This window comes from Ochotona princeps, chromosome 6 (genome assembly GCF_030435755.1).
Source record: "Ochotona princeps isolate mOchPri1 chromosome 6, mOchPri1.hap1, whole genome shotgun sequence".
NCBI classification, from domain to species: Eukaryota; Metazoa; Chordata; class Mammalia; order Lagomorpha; family Ochotonidae; genus Ochotona; species Ochotona princeps.
In genome coordinates, this window is record NC_080837.1 from 3,431,060 (window position 1) to 3,454,426 (window position 23,367).

A 23,367-nucleotide genomic window follows, 5' to 3' on the forward strand; every position below is an offset into this window, starting at 1 on the left:
CACACACACACACACACACACGGACACATACATGCGTGCACCGCTAGCCCAAGCTCTAAAGAAAGTGCTTGCATGTCCTTGCACGTGAGCTTGGGGCCTCTCCTGCTCCTTGTAGGACAACGCCCCCTAACACACATACACCCTCCCTCCAGCTCCCTCCACTCCGGGCCCCTGTCCAGACAGCACTGTGTCTTTAAGGAAGTTGAAGCTGCTGAAAGAGGGGAAGCGGGAGGGACCAAGGGAGGGGAGGGAGGGAGGCAGAGAAAACACAACCCCCAAATCTGGCACCTCTTGAGTCTGTTCAGGGTGTCACTTAGAAAACAGGGGTGCCCTGGCTGCCACTGCAGCTGTTTTGCTCCGAGGAAGGAGGGCGTGACAACCTGGACTGGGCCATCACCGTCAGGGCAGCCTGTCAGGGGCGGAGTGGAGCGGGACCAGACTGCCCCCTCTGTACCCCGGCCCTGTTCCTGGGGACCCTGCACGGCAAACCCAGGCATTTGTTAGCCTTTGGTTCAGTCTCGCAGGAGGACACCCTTGAAGGAGTAAGGTAAGGGGAGGAGGGGGTGCTGAGGGGGGGCCTGCAGGCTCAGGCACATGGGAGGCCGCCTTGCACGGCACTGGGCAGGGACATCTGCGGCTTCTCCACACCAGGCCCAGCAGCTGGCCTCGCCCAAAGCAGTGGAGGGGTGGTGGCAGGCGTTAATGCCCGCGGCTGGAACCCAACAGGCCTGGGAGGTGTCTGCTGCAGTCACGGCCAGTCCACAGAGCCAGAGTAGGAAGGTGGGAGGGGGCAGCTGGCAGGGGACTGTGCAGTGCACACGGGCCCTGCCTGGGACCTGGGGGAGTCTAGGGGTGGGGGAAGACGGACCCTAGGTGGGAGGGACTGCAACCAGGATGTGGGAGGCCTAGAGGAGGGAGTGCCTGGAAAACAGATTTCAAGTCGTAAAGTTGGCTGGGGACCCAAGAGGAGAGTTGTGCTGAGCTGGGGTGGTGATGCGGGGGAATCCAGGGGTCTGTCCATCTTGTCGTTGCCCTGCCTTGGCCGTGGAACCTGGAAGCAAGCCCAGGTCCTTCTCCAGGCCTCACTTTGCCCTTCTGTAGCTCTGGGGGTGATGGGTGAGGTGGTAGGAGCCAGTGTGTGCCAGGCTTCAGCCAGGATAGGTGGGGCCCTGCCGGGGTGACCGACTGCGAGTTCTCTGTAGCAGGCAGGATGCAGGAGCTGCGACTGCTCTGCTGGGTGGCTCTTCTGGGCCTAACATGGGCCTGCCCGGAGCCCTGCGACTGCAGCCGGAAGTATGGTTTCCAGATTGCCGACTGTGCCTACCGCGACCTGGAGACCGTGCCACCTGGCTTCCCGGCCAACGTGACCACCCTGAGCCTGTCAGTCAACCGGCTGCCAAGCCTGCCAGAGGGCGCCTTCCGGGAGGTGCCCCTGTTGCAGTCCCTGTGGCTGGCACACAACGAGATCCGCACGGTTGCTGCTGGTGCCCTGGCCTCCCTGGGCCAGCTCAAGAGCCTGGATCTCAGCCACAACCTCCTGTCCGACTTTGCCTGGAGCGACCTGCATGCGCTCGGGGCTCTACAGTTGCTCAAGATGGACAGCAACGAGCTGAGCTCCATTCCCCGTGATGCCTTCCGCAGCCTGCAAGCTCTGCGCTCACTGCAGCTCAACCACAACCGCCTGCACACGCTGGCCGAGGGCACCTTCACCCCCCTCACGGCCCTGTCGCACCTGCAGATCAACGACAACCCCTTTGACTGCACCTGTGGTCTTGTGTGGCTCAAGGCCTGGGCCCTGGCCACGGCTGTGTCCATCCCGGAGCAGGACAACATCGCCTGCACGTCTCCCAGCGTGCTCAGGGGCACCCCACTGAGCCGCCTGCCGCCGTTGCCCTGCTGGGCGCCTTCAGTGCGGCTCAGCTACCAGCCCAGCCAGGACGGAGCCGAGCTGCGGCCTGGCTTCGTGCTGGCCCTGCATTGTGCAGCAGACGGGCAGCCAACCCCTCGGCTGCACTGGCACATCCAGACGCCTGGTAGCGGCACTGTGGAGATCACCAGCCCCAACACTGGCACAGATGGGAGCGCCCTGCAGGGCGGCCAGCCCCGCTTCCGGGCCTTCGCCAATGGCAGCTTGCTTATCCCCAACTTCAGTAAGCTGGATGAGGGCGCCTACAGTTGTGTGGCCACCAATGAAATGGGCAGCACCGAGAGCTCAGTGAATGTAGCTCTGGCCACACCAGGCGAGGACGTGGTGTGGCATGGGTTCCGAGGCAAAGCCACTGAGGGCAAGGGCTGCTACACGGTGGACAACGAGGTGCAGCCATCGGGGCCCGAAGACAGCGTGGTCATCATTTACCTGAGTCGTGGGGGAAGCCATGAGGCTGCCGTTGCGGGGCAAGCCTGGGCTGGCCAGCAGCCCCACGGCGTGCTCCTGGTGTGCCACAGCCTCCTCCTGGTCCTCCTAGCTGACTTCTAGCCCTGCCCCACCCCCTCACTGGACACAGCTTGGCGGGGGCCTTCACATCCTCCTACCTCCCTCTCCAGCATCTTCTGGACACCATTTCCCAGGCTCAAAGCTCATGTCCAGGAGAGACCTGGACCCCAGCATTTGCTGGTGCTGCCTGGGTCATGGCCTGGATGGTGGGGCTGCAGGTCCATGACTGACAAAGCCCACAGGAAGACAGGAAGGCAGCCACAGCAGACACACAGGGTGTGGAGCAGGACAATGTGGGGACAGCAGCTGGGGTGACCCTGAGGAGCCTGGAACCCACTCCAGCTCTGACCACTCAGGCCACAGGCTCTTTCTACCCCTGTCTCAGATAGGACCCAAGAGGATCCCACAGGCCCTCCCTCATCTGCTCTTGTCCCTCCTGCTACTACTGCATCCTCCACCCTGGGCACCTGTAGCCTGCCCCACCCCAGGAACCAGCTGACCCTGAAAAAGTGGAGACAGCAGAAAAATAAATCAGCGTTTCTGATGATCCCTTGTGTGTGTGCCTGGAGCTGTGTGTGTTCCCCCTGGATCCCCTGCCGGGGCTAGGAGTCAAAGGGGAAGGGTTAAGATGCCCAGCTCGCCTGCCCACATGGACCTGCACAGACTGCGCTGGGCAGCAGTAGTGGGTGGCTGAGGCTGCTGAGGGCTGGAATTGCGCGTGGGCTACAGAGGCGGTGCCATGGGGACCCGCTGGTGACTGGGCAGGACCTTTAGCTGGCAGTGCTGGGCCTCTGGCTCTACCTAGTCCTGGGGGAAGACATTAGGAATGAATGAGGCATGAGTAGGGGAGGGGAGGAGACGCACTCAGGACAAGGCAGAGGAAGCCTCTGAGAATGCGGGACCTGCAGTGCCAGGAGGACAGGCTGCTCCTAGCGGAAGGTGTGGGAAGCACACGCGTGGGGTCAGACCTGGAGACTGCAGGGGTCTGCAGCCCCCCCACTGACTACACTGAGCTCTCGAGAGCTGGCAGTACTGAGTTCTGCACACAGGGACACTGGCGCAGGCACTGCCCCACTGCAGCCCAGGGCCCCCAGAATCACTAAGCCCAGCAGAGAGGAGGCAGGAGGGGGACGGGCTGAGGGTCTGGGGTGACAGCTACCAGCATGGATGGTTGGCCCGGCCAGGCCCAGCCCTATCTTCTAGATCACTTTCAGCAGCTCCTCTGCAGCTGCTGTTCCTTCAGCCAGGCACCCTTCCCTGTTCCATGCTGGACCAAGTCACTACTGGAAATTTGATTGCTGTCCCCTCCCAGCAACAGTGGGGGTGGAGCCGGAGTGTGGGTGGGGATATTGGTCTCTCCCAGAGCCACGTGTCTGCCAGGTGATCACGAGCCTCCCCTATACCTTCTGCAAGCTTCCAACCCCACGGAAGGGGTTCTACACCATCCAACACCCACAATACTCCTGAAGGGCACATCAGCCAAGGAGGGGTCCCCTGGTGCTATAGGTAGTAACCCTCCCCCACAAGAAGGCCTGAACCTTGTCCTGTTCCTTGGGGTACAAGTTTATTACTGGGAGCACTGGGGCCTCCTTCATGGCAGCAAAAGGCAGCCAAAGACAGACATGTCTGCTGCCAGTGTGGGCCTGGTCTCACTCCTTCTAGGCCAGAGAGGAGGAGCAGCTGGTCCCAGAGGAAGCAGCACTGCCAGCTCCACAGGGTGAGGTCCCTGGCTAGCCCAGGGCTGCCAGGCTGGTGGCCAAGCCAGGGCAAGGATTAGGCCCGAGATATGGCCCCACAGCTCCACCAGCCCCTGGACCAAGCGCCTGACCAGTCACAGGCCCATGGCCAAGGGCAGGCTCAGTTCTCTAGACACAGACAGCTCCTATTCAAATAGTCCTTGGAGGGGCTCCCCACCTCCCATGCCAGATTCTTCTGGGGCAGGGGAGGGCAGAGCAGTGGTCCGTCGTGCCCACTCAGGGCTGGGTGCCGTTGGCCCGGGCAGCCCACAGCACCCTCTTCCGCCCAGCCTGCAAGCTGGGGTTTCGCAGCAGTGTGTAAGCCAGGCCCCAACGGGTCCTGCAGCGGCTAGCCCGGGGCCTGGTGGCTCCCTTGGCAATGGCGTCCTTGGTCTGCAGCAACTGCATTCCTGGGTGAGACAGATCTTCTGTGAGTCACTCAACACACACCCACCTTGGATCACATAGCCCTGCCCCACAACCCAGGCCTGAGCAGGGACTCTGCAACCCTAGGGTGGGTGGAGGGCTTGCAAGGGGTACACAGGAGAGGGAGGGGTGGGTGGGACTGGGGCCATTTTCTGGGGCAGTGGCGAATGGGACCCAGCCCCTAAGCCAGGCAGCTTTTGGTGCTCTGTTCTGTGTGTGCACCTGCAACAGGATCAGACAGGACCATCACAGGCAGCTAGGGGTGGGGACAGGGGAGCTGCCCCTCTCGGGGGTGGGCAGGGGGAGGTCCTGCTCCCCACCCCCTGGGGAGAGAGTGTACCTTCTTCTTCCTCCTCCTCCCTCCGGCTGAGGCTGTCTTGGGTAGCGGCAGGGATCCCTAAAGAACGGGTTCGGCTTTCCTGTGCCTGCAGCAGCAGCAGGGTGCAGAAAGCGGTTGCGGCAGGATGGTACTGGCTAGCCTCCAGCTCCAGAAAGTTCTGGTAAATGTGGTATCCTGGGGCAGGGACGGGGGAGGGTACCAGTGTTGAAGAGGGAGGGGCCCATGCAGACATGATCCCACCCACTCCCAACATCCCCCCACCCCAGTGTCCTGATGCCCTGGGAATGTGGTGCACAGTGGATGTCACCCCCATGGCAGGCCTTGGCCCGTGGCTCAGCCTGATAGGAAGGACTCCTAACCCCTGCCTCCCTGCCTCCCTGCCTCCCTGCCTCCCTGCCTCCCTGTCTGGCGGGCCTGGCCCAGGGCTGCTACCTGGGTCAAGAGTGGCCACTCGAGGAGGCAGCAGGCTGAGGTCCATCTGGCCCAGGTGGATGGTGTTGTAGAGGGCAGAGAGCAGCACACGCCAGGTGGCCCCCAGGACGCCCAGCATCCCGTTGACGGGGAGCAGGAGGAAGGTGGTGGCGTACAGCGCTCGCCTGCCGGGATCAGGGGTGGTTGTGGCAGGGGAGCGGGGAAAGGCCAAGACAGAGTTCCTTTCTCTAGACCTGCGCCCTTCCCCTGTCAGTGTCAGACCCTGAGCACTTAGTGAGCATCTATTGTTTATGGAACACATCTTCCTTGCCTGGGAGATAGACAGTGCCACCCCATTTTACAGATGGGAAACTGAGGTACAGGGAGCTTGGGCCTCCCAGCTGAGAGTTGGGGGCTCAGCCTATGCCTACCAACTGGCCCTGTATCCCTTGTCTGGGCCCCCTGACTCTAAGCCCCTCCTGCTGTACGATTCAGAGCCCCCTCTCCAACTAGGGGATTGAGGGACTAGAGGAACGGGGTGGGGAGGGGAAGAGCAACCCCCAGCTGTGATGGCAGGTGCCCTGGAGTGGCGGGGCAACTTTAGCACCCCTTTGGCCCTGGGTTAGGGGAGCCCCCTGAGATTGCTGCTGGGTCCCCAGGGAGCCGGTGGGGGGGAGCCCAGGGCTGCCTTACCGGTTGGTGAGCTCTGGGTGGCTGTGGCGTGTGTCTAGGAAGACCCAGCGAGCTGCTATGTTCTGTAGGATCAGAGCCAGGGCCAGAGTCAGCCAGAAGTGCCTGTGGGTGGGTTAAGGAGGGCGGTGGCTGCCAGCAGCCCTGGGCAGGGAAGCCCCCTATGATGACACCAGAGCCTTCTCAGGGTGAGGGGCCTGCCACATCCCCGCTCCCCAACCGGCCTCACCAGGAGGACTGCAGGGCCCTCAGGAGCAGGCGGTTGCTGCCATGGAGTGCCGGCATGAAGAGCAGGAAGGCCAGGGCTGCCATGGTCAGGAAAAAGATGAGCTGCTGTACCAGGAGGCCTGGGGGCAGGGCAAGGGCACACGAACACGTGTCAGAACCATGCACCGTCTTGCTGAGGCCCAGAGTGGGCTACAGAGGCCACCAGGGCCACCCGATCCCACAGGAGGAAAAGGACTCAGGGCTCTCCCAAGGCTTTCCTTGAATACTCCAAGCGATGGGAATCTCATTACCTTCTGAGGCGAGGCCATGGTGGCACAGCCCTCCCTTTAACACAAATAAGGCCATGCTCATCTTCCATTCTAACCCCCAGTTGGGTCAGCCTCCCCTAGGCTCAACAGGCCAATGATTCCTGGTTTTGACCCCGGAGTCTGTCCAGCAAAGCTCAAGCTAGGGGACCCAAGTCTGGGCTTGGGCCAGGGCCAGGGTGGGCACGGCAGGCAAGGGGCTCACCCAGGCAGGCGAAGGCCGTCTGATAGGCACTGAAGCTCATCCAGCAGAATATGGCAGGGCGGGAAGGCTGGGGTCTGTGGGCTGGGGGGCCCAAGTCTGGGGCAGTTCCTCGGTACAGAGCCTGCAGGTTGACCCTGAGGGGAAGCCACGCACACTCACACACCCGTACAAAATTCCTCAGGCCTCATCTCTGGCCACCAAACTCTTGGTCAAATCACACCCAGGGAAGCCCAGGGGAGCCAGGAGGACAGCCTGCAAAAGGTAGTGTCTGAGCAGTCCTAGAGGTGAGTGAGGGAGACAAAACCAGGCACAGGGCTTCATCCAAGTCAAAACAGGGAAGGGGGAGACCATGGTGAGAATGGCAATGACCCACGCAGCTCAGCACCAGGGCAGGGGCCCAGAGTGGGGTCAGGGGAGGGGGCTTGAAAGCTATCTGGACTAATGGTGTGGACCCCTGACCCCAACGGGGGCTCCTCATCATTGCTCAGGACATGAGCGCAAGTCGGCCTTCCCTAATGCCCCTACCCCCCACACCCCTCCCTGGCCCCAGGCTTCCCCCACCCCAGATCTCTGATCCCTCCTCCACACTGACCTGTGTGTCACCAGTGAACGCATCAGGACCAGGCAGGTGAGAGAGCAGGACAGGACCAAGGCCAAGATGTAGCAAACTGGGGGCACAGAGGTGGATGGCACCCCGAGGAGGCCTCCAGGTCAGGCACCCCCACACCCAGGGCTTGTGGGCCACCTCAGCTGCCCTCCTCCACCAGGTGACTGGCATAGGGGCAGGACAGCCTTGTCTGCTCTTGCTCTTCAATCATGGTGTAGCTGAGCAACTGCGTCCAGGTTGGTACCACCACTTCCTGGCCATGGGGCCTTCTAGCGACACCTCCCCTCCCCTGTTCTCAATCTCGTAGCACCTTGCCAGTGTCCCAGCGGGCTCCTGTCCTTGCTCAGTCTTCAGGGTGCCCTGATGGTGAGGGGGTATGGGAGGGGTCTCACCTTCCAGAGCCCAGAGATGGCGCTTCACCAGTTCAGCAATCTCCTGCCTGTCCCCAGGCAGCGCGATCCCAAAGCCAGCCAGCAGATAGGCCACGTCCGTGGTGACCCCTGCCCTGGCCTTCTGCACCGTGGGGACCACAGTCACCAGCAGCAGCAGGGCCACCTGCGAGAGTCCACGGTGTCCGAGGTGCAGGGTCAGGGGGGAGGGATCCTCACACATGCACCCTCCCCCCTCCCTGCCCCGGAGGTGCTCTCTGTACCAAAGGGAAAATTTCCAGACAACACATGGGCATGGCCCCTGTCCGGATGACCTAGCCTGCCTCCTAGAGCAGGTCCACCTGCCTGGAAATGGCATGCAAACCGCAGGCTGTGCTGACACCTATCCGTCTTCAGTTTGGAAGATAAGGTTCCCCCACCTTTCCACAGGGGGAGAAAGTTGAGCTCAGGCACCCAAGCCCAGACAGGCCTGCATCCTACCCTGGCCACCAGCTACCAGAGCTTCCAGGTCAAGTCCACCTCTGCAAGCCTCCACGTCCCCTCTTTGCACAACAGAGGTAAATTGCAGAGCTGTTAAGCTGGATCTCAGGCTGGGGGCAGATGTGAGACTCAGCGGAGCGAGCTTAGGATGCCCGCCTTTCGTGTGGCAGTGCCTGGGATTGCATGCCAGTTCCACTTCCCATGTAGCTGTGATGGTTCAAGTCCTTGGGCCCTGCATCCCACACGGGAGACCTGGAGGAGGCTCCTGGCTTCTGGCTTTGACCCGACCCAACCCCAGCTATTACAAGCGTTCAGGGAGTGAATTAGTAGATGCAAGATAACTGTGTGTGTGTGTGTGAGACTAGGGAGGGAGGGCCCAACCCACAGGGGCCCAACCCACAGGCAAACAGCGTGACCATGGAGCATGGGACATACCTGGTAGATGGCCGTCCCTGTTAGTGTGGCTGACAGTAGGAGCATTGGCGGCAGGCGAAATCCTGCAGTTGCCGAAGAGGGAAGGGCAGGGTGAACAGCACAGCCAGGGACCCCGACTCACACAATGTGCCCTGAGAGAGGCAGGACTCACGGGAGCCTGGACCACCACAGGCCAGGCCAGGTGCATAGGCCAGCCAGGTTCCCTGTCATCCTCGCGTTCTGCCGACACGGCGACCGTACCTGGCTGGGGAATGTAGACATAGTGACTAGCGCCACACCACGCTCGGAACAGAAGGCTGTGTTTGGAGACATTGGAGCTGTGGAGAGATCCAGGCAGGCAACTGGGACCTAGAGCCATCTACCAACCACACCTGCCGTCCAGTCCCAGCTGCCACCCCCATTGTCCCCCAGCAAAGGCCTAGAACCCTACCTGCCTTTCAGGTTCTTCCGGCACAGGAGGCTCTTCAGATACTCCTCATGGTAGCTGCCCTGCCACCCCTGCTGATACACACAGAAGCTTCAGCAGACAACACACCCTGGAACCGGGCCCCAGGCAGGTGCTCCATGCACAACCTACTGAAGGCCTCTCAGTGCTGGCCAGCCCTTCTAAACTCTGTCTCTAGCTCCCAGTTGCTTTACTCAGTTGCCACTTCCTCCCAGCCCACCCTCCTGGAGATTTCACCCAGCCAGGCTGGGGCAGAGGGGAGCCTGGGTCCCAAGACTCAGGAGGCCACCCCAGGATGGCAGCCCCAGACCTCAGGCTGAAAATGAATGCCAGAAAATGTGTCTGCACTGTAACCCAAGCCTTGATCTGCCTGGGCAGTGGCTAAGGCCCAGGAGGAGCAGGTGACAGCTGGCCCTGACTCCCCTGGTGGGCAACCCTGAGTCTCCCATGGGGGAAGAAGAGGCCAGCTCTGAGTGTGACAGTGGTCCCTAGAGCCATCTGGGAACAGTAGGAAGGGAGAGAGAAGCAGGCACAAGGCAGTGCAGCAGCCAGGAGCACAGGAAAGCCAATGGCCTTCTGGGACCAGAGGGGTTGCCCCACCACCACCCCAGGGAACCTGCGTCCACCCTGGAACCCTGCTCCTCTTAGCTCTCAGGGCCAGTCCCTGCCTCTCTGCCGACCTCAAGCCGACACAATATAAGTACACCTGTTCCTCACCTGCTCAGTTGTGGGGGGTGAGGGGCAACAGCTGTCATGGCAGCGCTGCTCACTGTCCTCCAAGGGACTCCCTGCCTCTGCCACCCGCACCGTTAGCCTTTCTCTAGTCAGTGCCTTCACCCCCATCTGCCCGTTACCTCCCTGAGAGCCAGGCATCTTGGCTGACTCTCAGAGATCTGCCCTTCCTTCTGCCTGCAACGCCCACTCCTGGCTTACTCTTCTTCCATCCCCTTCTCCTCCAGAGAACCCTCCCAGGCCTCCCTTCAGCCAACCTACAGCTGCCTGGCCACAGCTCTAGCTGCCCCCACGGTTGGCTCTAACACCTGCAGGGCTCAGATGACCCCTGGGCTCTCTCTTCTCTAGCCATGAGCAGGAGCCCACCCCAGCCTACTCCGGGCCTATTTGTACCTTGGCGCCTGCTCCTGTCTTGTGGCTGAAGCTTTGCAGCAGCTGCACCAGATACCAAAGGCTCAGAAGCCCGAGGCCCAGCAGGAGGGGCAGGGAAGCCAGCAGCGCGTAGTGCCTGTGGATCTGCACAGAGGAACACACGCCCAGACTCACCATCTGCCCAGCTGCCGGCCAGCCCCTTCCCACCTCCACCTGGGGCCTGCAAAGGCATTCCCCAATCCCAGGCTTCCCAGGAAGGCTAGGCTCTGGTCCCTGGAAACCCAGAGGCAGCCCCAGGCAGGCTGCCCTACCTCCCTGGGTTGTGAAGTCTCCTGGCTACCTGTTAAGTGATGTGCAATTTATTGAAAACCGGCAAGTACAGCTTCTGGATGGTGGGAGACTCATCCCTCTTCCCTCCTCCCCTCAAATACTCTAATTTCTGCTTTCACCCCCAGGTTTATCAACTCCAGTTCCAGGAGGGAAACTAAATTTCAAATAGGCCAGCGCCATGGCATAGTGGGTAAAGCCATTGCCTGCTGTGCCGATATCACATATGGGCACCGGTTTGAGTCCTGGTTACTCCACTTCTGATTCAGCTAATGTGCCTGGGAAAGCAGCAGGAAAGGGCTCCTTCTTCTGCCCACTCCTTTCCCCTCATCCCTCCTTGACCCGCTCCCTCGCTGGCCACGTGCACCCAGAGATAAAAGTAGCTGCCATTGTGACCCAGTGACTACCTTGGGTGTTTGGGGACACTCCACTTTCTGCCATATCTGCACCCCAAGATGAGCCAAAGATAGCACACTGCCCAGCACGTGCGCGACTCGGTGTCCAGCTGTGGCGCAAGCGGCCAGAGGGTACAGGAGGGCAGGGTAATAGAGTAAGGCCAGCATCCTCCACGGCCCTGGAAGGCAACAGAGGCAGAGAGAGAGAGAGAGACATGAGATGAGCTGTGGGAGCAGGGCCTGGGCTGTCCACCCTCCAAACCCCTCAGCTGGCTTGCATCTATGGGGGTGCTGGGAGTGGGGAAAGAGTCCTGGGTTCAAGTCCAGGTGGGCTCAGATGAGGAAAGGGCTGCGATCCAGGGCAGGTTACCTCTTGAGGTCTCAGTTTCCCCATCTGTGAAATGGGAACAGCAGTTGGCAGATTAGCAAGAATGAAGCAAAAGGAGGCTCCTGCTCTGCCACCCTCCTCTTCCCCGCCTCCTGCCCCTCAGTGTCCATCTGGTGGAAATGAGGATCATGTGCCACCCGTGGCAGGTGGGGGGCTTCAAGGGGGCCATGGTGCCTCCTGTGATAACAGCTCCCTCCACCTCCCGGAACCAGGCTGGAACTTCCTGCCACCCTGGGCATTGCTCCAGGTACCTGGGCTGGGAGGCGAGGCAAGGGACAGGAAGGGCAATGGGTCCTCGCCAGAGAGCAGAAGGCACAGTGAGCTGAAGAGGACCACGAGGAGAGCAGCGGGCACCAGCAAGGGGCTGTCCCTGGTCAGGAAGTCCACAGGGCTGGGTAGAGGCAGTAGAGATGGGAGCACATGGCTTAGCTCCTGGCACTGCCCCCTGCCACTTCCAGGCTGTGTTCCAAGCCCGGAAAGGCAGAGCCAGTCCTGCTGTCATTCATTCATTCTTCACCCAAACATTCATCCCACAGATCTTCAGGGCAGTGCCTCCTACCTTTCGCAGGCTGGGACACACAGACAGGCACAGGTCCCAGCAAGGCTCTCTCCACCCCCACGGCGGAAGCCCCAGGAAGTGGCCACCCCCACAGGCCCAGTCCACGTGTCTGGGCTGGCACAAGTTTGGAGAGTTTGGCCAGTTACTATGTCCTTGCATAACTCTGCTGCTGTCAGGTGAGGCATAGCCTGGGCAGGGGGGCAGACGGGACACAGCGGCCCCCCTCCCCAGGCATGTCTCTAGGACCTGGGCACCTGCATCCCAGCTGGCCCTGGTGCCTGGGGTGCTCTCTCCCACTGCTTTTTCCACCAAGGCACTGCGTGGGGCAGGGTCTGGCGTGTCAGGGACCTTCCTCGGCTCTCCCTCCCACCTATCCCACCCCAAGGTCCCTGAGAGGCATGTACCCAGGGCTGCCCTGCCTGGGGCCTCCCACTGAAGCTCTGGGGAATCCTAGAGAGGAGCCCCAGGCTGAGGGAAGGTGAGGTTCTGGAGGGGAGAGCTGCCCTCTCGGGACCCAACCCCCACCCTCCTGCTCTTGAGTGGCGGCACCAAACCCCTTCCCTGGAAAACCAACCTGGGCAGTGCTGGCCGGCCAAGCCCACAGCAGGGCCAGAGCCGGCGGCGCCTCAGGGTCATAGCCAATAGCAGCAGGGCCAGGAGCTGGAGGTTAGCGCAGGGGAATTAGTGCATGCCGTGCGTGTGGGGGTGGAGGGGAGTTGTAGGGGCCGAACTTTGCCAGTGGGCCTGCATCAACCTCAGCAGCACCCTTCTACCTCACCCAGCGCGCTCCAGCTTGTCCCCTCCCACCTCCATCCTGCCCCACCCTACTCACCCCACCCCTCCAAGTTGGCGGCAGGTGCAAACCCAGCTGGCTTCAGGTGGGGGACTTACCGACAGGGCAGCCAGGCAGGCATGCGGCAGGCCAAGCGGCACACTGGGGTGGCAGGCGGACACTGCCCTGCAGAGCAAGCGCAGGTTGGCTCAAGCCTGGCCAGGGCCTTCCCTGCTGTGGGCACTGTCTGGGGTCCAGGGCTCACACCTGTCTCCACTGAGGCCCCACACAGCCAGGTCCAGCCCGTGTCCACACTGTCCCTGTTCCTGTAGTGGGCCCACCCCCCGGCAAGCTCTGAAGGGTCTGGGACACTGCCAGGGCAAGCAAAGCTGCTTCCTATCCTTAGGAACTCAGTGCATGTCTCCTCCAGGAAGACTTCCTGACTGTTCCTAGCCTCACACATCTCTGTCTCAAAACCAGGGTTAGACTTAATTACCTGAGTCAAGCAGGTGAGCGCTTGGTCTTCTAATCTGCCTTCCATTCCCAGACATAGCAAGAACCACTATGTACAACTGGGCAGGTTGCACACTGCACATGGATGCCCGGAAAAGGAAATAGCCGTGGTCTTGAAACCCAGGTCTCAGTGTTCACCAAAGTCCATTCTTACTTAACTCAAGATTCTCACACAGAGTCGGAGAGATCAAAGAGGACACTTCAGGTGTCAAGAGGCACAGAAGGGGGTCGGGGCTGGAGCTGGACAGGCAGGTGGACAGGCAGGCAGGACTGGGCCCTGGAGGAGGGGTAGGCCTCTGGACACTGTTACAGACAGAGCTGAGTGGCTGCGCACTGTAGTTGGAGTTCACCTGCCGGGGCGGTGTGGGGGAGGCCAGGCCCGCCCTTGTGAGCACCTCCTGCAGGGGGAAAGAAAAACCACGGGGCCTTCTCTTCCCAGATGGCCCTGGCGCCCCCTGGGGAAATCCCAGGGGGGGACTGAAAGGCCGCTGGGCTTGTCCTGGGAGCAAAGGGGCAGCGTGCCACATGGGTCAGGTGGGTTCCCTGTGAGTGTGTGTGTGTGTGTGTGTGTGAGAGAGAGAGAGAGAGAGAGAGAAAGAGAGAGAGAAAGAGAGAGAGAGAGCGTGCCTGGTGCTCCCTGTTCTCACCCAGGGTCTGGGCTCTTGCCCAGCCTGCATGTGCCTCCTCCCAGCCCATGGCTGTTCCTGCTTTTCTTGGCCCTTGTTGTGGATGTAGCCAGAACACGTACCGGGCAGGGAGTGCTGGGTACCCTTACCCTGCAGAGTCCTCTGTCTGCCCCCAAGGTCCCAGGGAGCCCCGTGACCACCCAGTGGCACCCAGCACAGAGATCGCCCCCTACCAGAAGAGGCAGGGCTGGAGGTATATCTTAGATAATGGAAACGGGCGGGGCTGGCACAAGTGGGAGAAGCAGCGCAGGGGACACAGGATGGATATTCAGAGGGGTCTGGGTTTTAGATCTGTGTGGCTTGGACCAGGTCTGGGTCGCTCCTGGCTGCTGGCCCCCTGTGTCCACCACAGGGACAGCAGGGCATGCTGAGAGCTGTGACACCTTGGGCCCAGGGCGGCTGACTCAGACAGACAGGGGTGAGCTCCAGGTCAGCTCTCTGGGATTCCCCTGGGCTTCCAGCTCCCTGCTCTGGGCCCTGGGGCCCGCAGACGGCAGCAGCAGACTGGCTTTGATCAAACAGCCCCATTCACTCAGGGTTGCTATGCCCAGGGCTCAGAGCAGGGACAGTGGACTGCCACCACCTGTAGAGACAGGGAGCCTAGGACTGTCCTGGAAATAAGCAGGGGAGGGGCACCCCCCAGGTCCAGGGTGGTCAGCTCCTGCCGCACCTGAGCCCTCCTTCCTCCCACAACCTCCGGCCCCCCACCCCCAGGCGGCAGCCCCGCCCCCTGGAGTGGGGAGAGGGGACACACGTAAGCTGCTGGGCTTCTCCAATTGCAGAGTTGATGGGAAACAGATGTGCACACATCTGGCGCAGCCCCGGTCCTCCCCACCCCCCAGCCTCACCTCTGCCACTCCCCAGGCAGCAGCGGGACAGAATAAAGGGGCCAGGAACAACACAGGAGGGGCTGGCTCTCGGCCCCCTACAGAGACATCCTGGGCAACTGGCTGGGGGTTGGGGAGGACCCCAGCCCCTCCCCCAGACCTAACAAAGGTAATGGGAATCTGGGCAAAGTTGGTGGTTTTGGGGGTAGCTAGTGGCTGGCTGACCTGGACATTCTTTCTAAAGACAATGGGAACCACCGTCCCCTCCCTCCCATCCCAGCCTCCATTGGATCTCCCCCCCCACTCCTCCCTCCGGATCCTGCCACTGGCAAACCCGCCCCTAGAATGGTCACACACACTCAGCCCCCGCCCCCACCCATCCCCCTCGGGGTCACCCAGGCACACGCACACCTGCTAGGGTAAGAATTCCACAAGGGTGGGACCCAGGAATCTGTATTTCCCTGCTTTCTGAAGGTGAGCAGCCTGGCCCAGGACCCCAACTCCAGAGCCTCTCAAACAGCCAGGCAAGAAGAGCAGCACGGAGTAACAGAGGCACAGAGGCAGCGACCAAAGCCCGAAGTCACACAGCCCAGGCCAGGGTCTCACCCACCACCCCCAGCCCCCTGGGTGCACTCACTCAGCAGGCTGGGACGCCTCCGGCCCCTGGGGTTCGTCAATGTACCAGCTGCCGAAGCCATCATCATCATCATCAACCGGCTGCCTGGTTTGGTTACTGGCTGCCTGGGAAGCCATGGTCAGGGCCTCCTATCCTCTGACTGCCCCCTGGGACAGGAAAGGCCAGAAATGCCACTGCGAATATCAAAAGAGGTTTAAAAGGCTGGGAAAAAAATTCCAAACAAAGAAACATTTTCTTTTTAATCCTAAAGGTTACTTTCTTGCCTTTGGCTGTCTGGGAAGAAAGCTGGGAGCCCCGGGGGCAGCCAGCCCCAGCAGTCCGGGCAGGCAAGGGAGGGAGAGGTGAGGAGAGGGTTTCACGTCCTCTCCAGTCCCTACCTGCCTGGTCTCGCCTGCCTGCCCTCAGCTGGCCACCCCTGAGGGAGGCCGCATGCCCCCCGGGACCCTGGACCCTCACAGAAGCATCTGCCCACCCCTCCCCTCTCCCAGCTCACCCAGTAGAGGGACCCACAGACATACCTCTGGGGGGAGGCCCAGGGAAGAAGGGGTAGAGGGGCTGGAGGGGCCCTCCAGCCCCACCCCCAGCCCCTGCTGTACCCCAGGCTCCCAGGATACCATCCCCTTCGGACCACATAGCCCGCTAGTAAGGAGGCCACAACTCCACCAGGAGCCTGGGGGTGTGGCTAGGCACGTCCCCCACCCACACCTGCTGTGTACACCACGCGCACGTGGACATACCTGCCCCAGAGCTCCTTCCCCTGTGCCTGCTGGCCGCCTCTGCAAGGTCCCACCAGCCGGCAACCCAAGGAGCTGGGGCTGGGGCGGGGAGCTGGAGGGGTAGGGAGGGGAGTTAGGGGGTCCCAGCTCTTCCTTTCCCCGCCAAGCTCCTTCCACGAAGGACCAGCTGTGCCTGCTCCCCGGTAGGACCTTTCTCTGTTCCTGCGATTTCACAAGGAGATACAGCTCACACCCACAGGCGGAAACCGCCCCTCCAAACTCCAAACCAGACCGCCAGTGGCCGGGCAGACGGCAGCCACGCCTCCCTGCCTGCCCCAGGGTTCCTCCAGTGTTTGAGGTGAAGGTGAGGAGGAGTTGAGGTTCAGGGTCCAGCCTGAATTCCTGCAACCCCCACCCCCACCCCATCCCAGTTTCAGTGAAGAAGTCAGCACGTGCTGACTCAGAGCTGAACCTGAACTTCATCTGACACAAGGCCCCAGGGCCCACAGTGGGAAGAACACTGCTGGCCCAGCCGTGAGTGCCCCAAGGGCAGAGCTCGGCCCCTGCACCCCAACTTCCCCAGCCGCCTGCCATGGGCAAAGGGGCATTCATTCTGTACAGGCTGCCCTGTGTGTGGGTGGGGAGACAGCCTCCCTCTGCTGCCAGCTCCCCCTCAGATGTCTCACGGGATTTTGGGGTCCAGCCCTCCCTGTGGCTACAGCTATTGTCTTGGGCCACACCCCCACTCACCCAGCCCTAGAGCCAGTTCATTGCTTGGTGACTCTGGGCCAGGCAGTAGTCTGCACGTGGCCAACACAGTGGCAAGGAAGCCAGGCGGACAGCTTTCTTGGGGGGGCGGGGAGGGGTATCGAGGGAGGGCTGCATGAAAGAGGTGTCGGAGGCTCGGCACCTCACTGAACCCAAAGAAGGAGGCCCCCAGCCAAGCCCCACCTCTGTCCCTTCTCCACGGTCCCCTCCCTTCCAGAAATAGCCCGTTACCCACTAGGCCACCTCCCCTTTTCTTCAGGAAGCCTGGGTCCCACTAGCAGAGATGGGTCGTGTGCTGGGGCAGGAGCAGAAGGCAGCCTGTGGGGAAGAAGCACAGGGGTTCCCTGGCCTGGAACTTGAGCCGGGGCTGGTTGTGAGGACTTGGGTGAGTCTCTTCTCTGTCTGGGTCTGGGGTGGCCCTGCCGCCCCCGCTGCACCTGGCCTGGACCTTCTCCCACTGTGGGTTTGCCTGCCCGTGGTGACTTCACAGCCCAGGAATGCAGAGCCATGGAGTGGAGCGAGCCGTGGGGACTGCCCGGGTGTCCTGCTGCCTCCTACCACCCACAGATCCAAGGTGGGCAGTCAGAGAGGGTGGCAGGCTAGGTCAAACATCTGGGGATAGCAGGGTGCACCCTACTTTTTTGCTTTGTACAATACTTAAAAAAATAAATCATAGGCCCAGCGCGGTAGCCTCACAGCTAACGTCCTCACCTTGCACGCGCTAAGATCTCATATGGATGCCAGTTCTAACCCGGGTGCCCCTGCTTCCCATCCAACTCCCTGCTTGCAGAGAAAGCAGTGGAGGACAGCCCAAAGCCTTGGGACCCTGCACCTGCATGGGAGACCTGGAAGAAGCTCCTGGCTCCTGGCTTCGGGTCAGCTCAGCTCTGGCCATTGTGACCGCTTGGGGAGTGAGTCATTGGGTAGAAGATCTTTCTGTCTCTCCTTCTCTCTGTATATCTGACTCTCCAACAAAAATAAATAAAATCAATCAATCAATCAATCATTTCGGGCCTGGTGTTGCAGCATAATGGGTTAAGTAACTGTCTGCAGCACCAGCCATATGGTGCTGGATGGAGTCCTGGCTGCTCCACTGCCGATTCGGCTCCCTGATAAAGGACTGGGAATGCAGTGGAAGATGGGCCCCTGCACCCCTGTGGGAGACCCAGACCGAGATGAATCTCCTGGATTCAAACTGGGGCCATTGCAAATGAGCAAACAAGCAGATGCAAGCTCTCCATTCTCTGTAACTGTTTTTCAAATAAATTAAAAGAAAAAAAAAGAGTCTTGGAAATGTAGAAAAGAGAAGCCCAGGAGGTGAGGGGATAGCAGGTCAGGGGTCAGGGTGGGGGTCGGGGGACCCTTTGATGGAGCCCAGGCCAGCTAAGCTCTCAGCTGCACACAGGGTCCTAAAATGCTCCAGTGTTCGATGGAGGCTAGCCAGCCTTCAGGCCTGGAGCCCCAAGTCGCCCTGGCCCTCCGGGCTGGCCCAGGAAAAGGTCATGGAGCAGGTGGCTTGCCTCCTGTTAGCGTTCAAGTTGATTAAACCCCAGGAATTCTCGCATCCAGGATCAGAGGCCCACGTGCAAGTCTCCTGCAGCCCTGGGTTATCAAAATCCTCAGAGGGCAAAGTACTGAGCAGGAGGGAAGGAGGCCTGCGGTAGCACCAGGAAACCCAGCAGCAGCACCCCCAAAGGCTCCCCAAACCCCTGCTTGGCTGCAGCGCACCACTGCGGTGCCACCTCACAGCCCTTGCAACCTCAGGGCTGCGCCCAGCACCCTCCTCCTGCACTGGCGAATGGGGTGCAAGTTACATCCCTGAGCTCCCCCTCCCAGAGACTCCTCTGCTCCCCACCTCCCATCCCAGATTCCAGGCAGAGGCTGGGAATCCCAGGAGTGCCCCATCCCCCAACATAGATCCCCCAATGTAGTCCGCAGCCAGAGAGGCCCCAGGGAGCAGGTATGGGGGGAGCACCGTGCCTGCCTGGGTGGCCGCCCTGCAGCCCCCAGAACCTTAGGGTGAAAGCCCAAGGCCGAACCTTCCTACCCTCCCAGGGCAGGCAGTGCGCTGGGGGTCTGCACACTGCAACCCCCATCCTGGCCTCATTCATGCTTACACCCCAAGCTACCCCCTAGCCCGGGCCCAAGCATCAAAGGGTGAGAGGGCAGGCTGCCAAGCTCACTCCACACTACATACCACCCCTTCTCCCCATCCCCCACTGCCGGGTTGGGGGCTCCAGGAATTCCCAGGGCCCTGACCCCTCACTGAGTCGGGCTCTCTCCCTATCTCCCACGTGGACCACAGGACTCCCCCCTACCTCCCATACTCCTGCGGTTGCCCCGGCTGTTCTCCACTCCCAACCTGGCCCAATCCTACCAGGCCTTTGTGGCTCAGGCCCTCTCTTGTCTCTATTTCCTCCCTCTCCAGGCGGGCTGGGGCGTCCTCTTCGGGGCCGGCAGGACCAAGGGACAAGCTAGCGACTCAAGGGCTGATCAGCAGTGTCCCAGGGCACCTGCTGCAGAGCCAGTGTGACTTCCACTTCCAGAAAAGCAGCCACTCCCACCCCAGCTCGGGTCCTGCCCCTCCTCTTGCCACCCCCAAGACCACCCTCTGGGAAACCCACCCCTCCCCCACCTTGCAGCTCTGGCTGTAGGATAGGGCCCCACACAGGCTGCCAGGCTCCCACCCCGCCTCCACCTGACCTGGAGTCTCCTCCTTCCCCACCCCCCAAAACCATTTGGACGAAACTTGATATCCCTGGCCCAAGAGTTACCTTCTGGGGGAAGCCTGCCCCATCTGGAAAAGGCTCCAGATCCCCTACCTGCTGCCATTCTTCAACGTCACTCACTTCTCCGAACCCGCCCACCACCCACCACCAGTCAGCCATTTGTAACCCATCACCCTCCCACTGTTGCTGCCCAGGCAGGGACACTGACCAAACGTTCAGGAGCTTGGGGGTGAGAATTCCAAATGTGATCCCTCCTGGTGCCAGAGAGGTGGGGTCTGTGTCCCTAAGCAGTGTCCAAGGCACATTCCTGCCACCCCAAAGACCCTGGAATGCATCTCTGTCCCTGACCCTGATCCCTGGGTAGCACAGAGAGCACAAACTTGGGACTGGGGAAGGCTCCCTCATGGCAGAGACCCCAGGAGGATGGAGTCCCCCTGGGGGATCTGAGCCAGCTCTGCCTCAGTCCCAACCTCCACTTTCCCCAGGGCGTAGAGAGGGGGGCCACACGCAGCATTTGCTGGGATGGACCTGCTCCACGGGGCTCTGGCTTTTCACACCTTGCAGAGTGCTTGGGAAACAGGTGTCCTCGCGGAAAGGAAAAGCGCGTATGCAGTTCAGACTGTTGGGCACCCCACAAGCCCAGGTCTGAATTCCATTCTTTGTGATTCTTCCCAAGACCCCAGAGCTGTCGGCCACATCAGGGGGCCTGACATCCAGCCTGACACCCGCCTGTAGCGCTGTCTGTTGAAAGAATAACGGTGCCTGTACATGCTGGATACTAAAGACCCGGACAGCAAGCACCAAAGTGCTGTGCCATTCTAGCCAGCACGTGTGGCGGCGGGGAGGGGTGGCTATTCATAAGAAGCAGATCTGGCAGGCACAGCAGGCACCACCGTGCTCACACTGGGGGAGTGGCAAACGGACGAATACCTTGTCACTTGCTTGTAACGTGTCCTTAGAAGTCTGCCTCACATATGCCTTTGGTTTTTCATAAGGCCTCATGGGAATCCAGCTGGGAGTGGGGCACTGGAAGAGTCTGAGATTGTTCATTTCCTAGCCCTGACTCTCTAAGTCTCAGCCAGTGAGGTGGACAAAGAACTATCAAGCAGAATGCCCAGGAAGGATTATTCAAACAGAACAATGTCTTCTATAATGCTTGTTCCCAGCAGCTGGCTGGGATGCAGTCCGGATTACTGGATCTCAAGCAGCCTTCTTGGGCCATGAGGAGGTCATGCATTAGCTGGGATAGGGCAGGAGGTTCGCTGCAATGACAGAGCCGCAGTAAAGGCCAGGTAGCAAGGCAGAAAGAGACCTTGACACACTGAGTCAAGGTTCTCTCACTGTCAAAGGATGCCTGAGCCTAGATACGGCCCATGGCTTGGGTCAGTATTTGAACTAGGACAAACTTTGCCAGAGACTCTCTTTTCCCCTGACTATGACACACACCAGCCCCTGGCCTCCCTGCACCTCTGAACTTGGCCATGTCCAGTGCTGCCCCTGCCCTCTTCCTCCCCAGTACCTGCTAGCTGCTGCTGGCCCTGACCCCAGACACCCGCCCCCCTGCTGTCCCCAGGGTGGGATGGGGAACACCAAGTCGGCAGGGTGCTGTGTCAGGCTCCAAGTCCCATAGCAACTGGACACTCCACTGGCAAAGGTCACTCTTTTGGCGCTGCTGGTCAGACTGCCCTCGGCCTCTGCCACGCCGGAAACTTTAACCTCTCCATCCTGCCTGGCCGGCACAGCCCAACTGCCCTTCCTCCAGCCCCGGCTCCAGCAGGAGGCTGTGGCACTGACCCAAGGTCCTGGGACCCGGTGCCCAGTGTGGGACCTGCAGCAGAAGGCTAGCAAGGGAAGTGTCACTGCAGGCCTGGGGACGGTTGCCAGGTCCCTTGGGGAAGGAACCAAGCTTTTGACTTCATTTTTAGCACATTGTTCCCTGCTCCAGGCCTTGAGCTCCCCAGCTCTGTAATGGGCAAGCTCAATTCCATCCCCTCCCCCAACCGCTTCACTGTGTGTGACTTGAAGGATGTGGGCTGTGGGCCTGGGCCCTGGGCCCTGCAGACAGGGTTGGGGCGGAGCAAGGGCAGGCAGAGCAGGGGGGGGGACTGGCTGGGGCAGAAGGCCGAGGGTGCCATCAAGGAGAAAAAGAAGAGATCCACGGGTTGCACGCCCACCCACCCCTCACCACCCACCTGATGCTTGCAGTCTGGCTCCTCCTCCGTGGATGGGGAAGTGAGGATCTAGGATTCGTGGCAGCTGTAAAGAACGTGCTTGACTCTGCTCCCAGCAGGGGCGGGGCTGGGGAGGGGGAGCTGGAGGTGGGTCCTGGGGTAGGGGGTCTCAGAGCCCTCAGGAGGAGGGGGAGGCTGAATGGAGCCTTTGTGGGCAGGCGGAAGCCGGCCCCTGGGGACGGGCTAATTACAGCCCAGACAAAGCCGGTGGCCACTCCAAGAGGGGGAGGAGAGCTGACTCCAGAGCCCCATTAAGGGCTTCAGTGTAGGACTGCCCAGTGGCAGGTGGCTTTGGTTTTTTGAGTTTGTTTTTTTTTAAGATTTATTTATTTTATTGGAAAGGCAGATGTACAGAGAGGAGGAGAGACAGAGAGGAAGATCTTCTGTCCAATGATTCATTCCCCAAGTGGCTGCAACGGCCGGTCAGCCAGGAGCCAGAAACTTCTTTCCAGGTCTTCCAAGCGGGTGCAGGGTCCCAAGACTCTAGGCTGTCCTCGACTGCTTTCCCAGGCCACAAGCAGGGAGCTGGATGGGAAGTGGAGCTGCCGGGATTAGAACCGCTACCCACATGGGATCCCGGGGCTTTCAAGGCCAGGACCTTAACCATTACGTTATCTTGCTGGGCCCAGCAGGTGGCTTTGGAAGACAGATTGAAGCTATCCCTCCTGCCCTTCATCTTTCCATGCCCCTCCCAACCCTGCTCCTCCTGTGGGAGGCACCCTGCGAAGAGTGGAAGGAATCCTGGGAGGGGACAGTAGGGACCTGGCCAGGTGTACCTGTGGTGACTTCTTGGGGTGACTCCTTGGGGTTGCCTAACCCCATCCCTAAGTGCCTCTGCCTCCCTTATCCCCCACCACCAGCCCAAGGCAACTGGGGCACACCCAAGTCTCAGAGTTGGAGCCGCAATCCCAGGGACAGAGCAAATGTTGGCAGGGACCACACATACACACACACACACACACGCCCAGCAGCTGAGCCTGGACTTGTATGGGCTGGTCTCACAGGGCCTTCTGCTGCACGTGACTGCAGGGAAGCCTTTCCAAGTGAGATCAGTGCTGCTCTCGACTGTCACTGGAGTTTTACAGTCACCAGCCTTATGGCTACGTCTCAGAACACACTGCAGTCTGGATTTCCTGGCACCTGTTCAGCAGGGAGTAGACACCGACTTAGAATGCCTACGTTGCATCTCAGCAATCCTCTGTATTTAGTTATCTGTTCACTTGTTCATTTATAAGGCAAAGTTACAGAGAGGGAAAAGAGAATCTTCCATCTGGTGGTTCACTTCCCCAAATGGTTGCAGCAGCCGGGGCTGGGCCAAGCTAAAGCCAGGAACCAGGAACTTCATCCAGGTCTCCCACGGGGATGGCAGGGGCCCAAGGATTTGGGTCATCCTCTGTTATTTCCAAGGTGCATTAGCAAGGAGGTGGATCAGAAGTGGAGCAGCTGGGGCTTGAACTGGTACACATATAGGATGCAGGCGTTAAAATCGTCAGCTTAACCCACTATGTGAGTTGGAAAACATCAGCTTTCTGTCTTTGTGTCCACCTTGGGGGACGGAGGCGGGGAGCAAAGGAATGATGAAGC

The 23,367-nt window shown here is 60.6% G+C and overlaps 2 protein-coding genes across 5 annotated transcripts; one reads left to right on the forward strand and one right to left on the reverse strand.

Moving 5' to 3' along the window:
- The first annotated feature begins 262 nt into the window (after window positions 1–262).
- ISLR (immunoglobulin superfamily containing leucine rich repeat) lies at window positions 263–2,676 on the forward strand. Of its 2 annotated transcripts, none has more exons than XM_058665303.1 (2): window positions 263–547; window positions 1,203–2,676. In XM_058665303.1, the coding sequence occupies exon 2, from the start codon at window positions 1,211–1,213 to the stop codon at window positions 2,474–2,476; it is 1,266 nt and encodes a 421-aa protein (XP_058521286.1). In that variant the 5' UTR covers window positions 263–547; window positions 1,203–1,210; the 3' UTR covers window positions 2,477–2,676. The 2 variants fall into 2 exon arrangements, with proteins under 2 accessions (XP_058521286.1, XP_058521287.1); XM_058665304.1 differs by having other exon boundaries at window positions 1,206–2,676.
- Window positions 2,677–3,990: 1,314 nt separating this feature from the next.
- On the reverse strand, window positions 3,991–16,177 carry STRA6 (signaling receptor and transporter of retinol STRA6). Of its 3 annotated transcripts, none has more exons than XM_058665306.1 (19): window positions 16,077–16,177; window positions 15,340–15,540; window positions 12,796–12,862; window positions 12,479–12,564; window positions 11,597–11,736; window positions 11,328–11,351; window positions 10,970–11,136; window positions 10,257–10,379; window positions 9,117–9,187; window positions 8,927–9,003; window positions 8,687–8,748; window positions 7,775–7,937; window positions 7,368–7,443; window positions 6,776–6,909; window positions 6,267–6,384; window positions 6,041–6,142; window positions 5,369–5,532; window positions 4,937–5,110; window positions 3,991–4,580 (listed from the first exon to the last, which is right to left on the reverse strand). In XM_058665306.1, the coding sequence occupies exons 2-19, from the start codon at window positions 15,453–15,455 to the stop codon at window positions 4,408–4,410; spliced, it is 2,037 nt and encodes a 678-aa protein (XP_058521289.1). In that variant the 5' UTR covers window positions 15,456–15,540; window positions 16,077–16,177; the 3' UTR covers window positions 3,991–4,407. The 3 variants fall into 3 exon arrangements, with proteins under 3 accessions (XP_058521289.1, XP_004594692.2, XP_058521288.1); XM_004594635.2 differs by having other exon boundaries at window positions 9,117–9,184; window positions 15,340–15,485; window positions 16,077–16,165; XM_058665305.1 differs by having other exon boundaries at window positions 15,340–15,485; window positions 16,077–16,165.
- Between the last annotated feature and the right edge of the window lie 7,190 nt (window positions 16,178–23,367).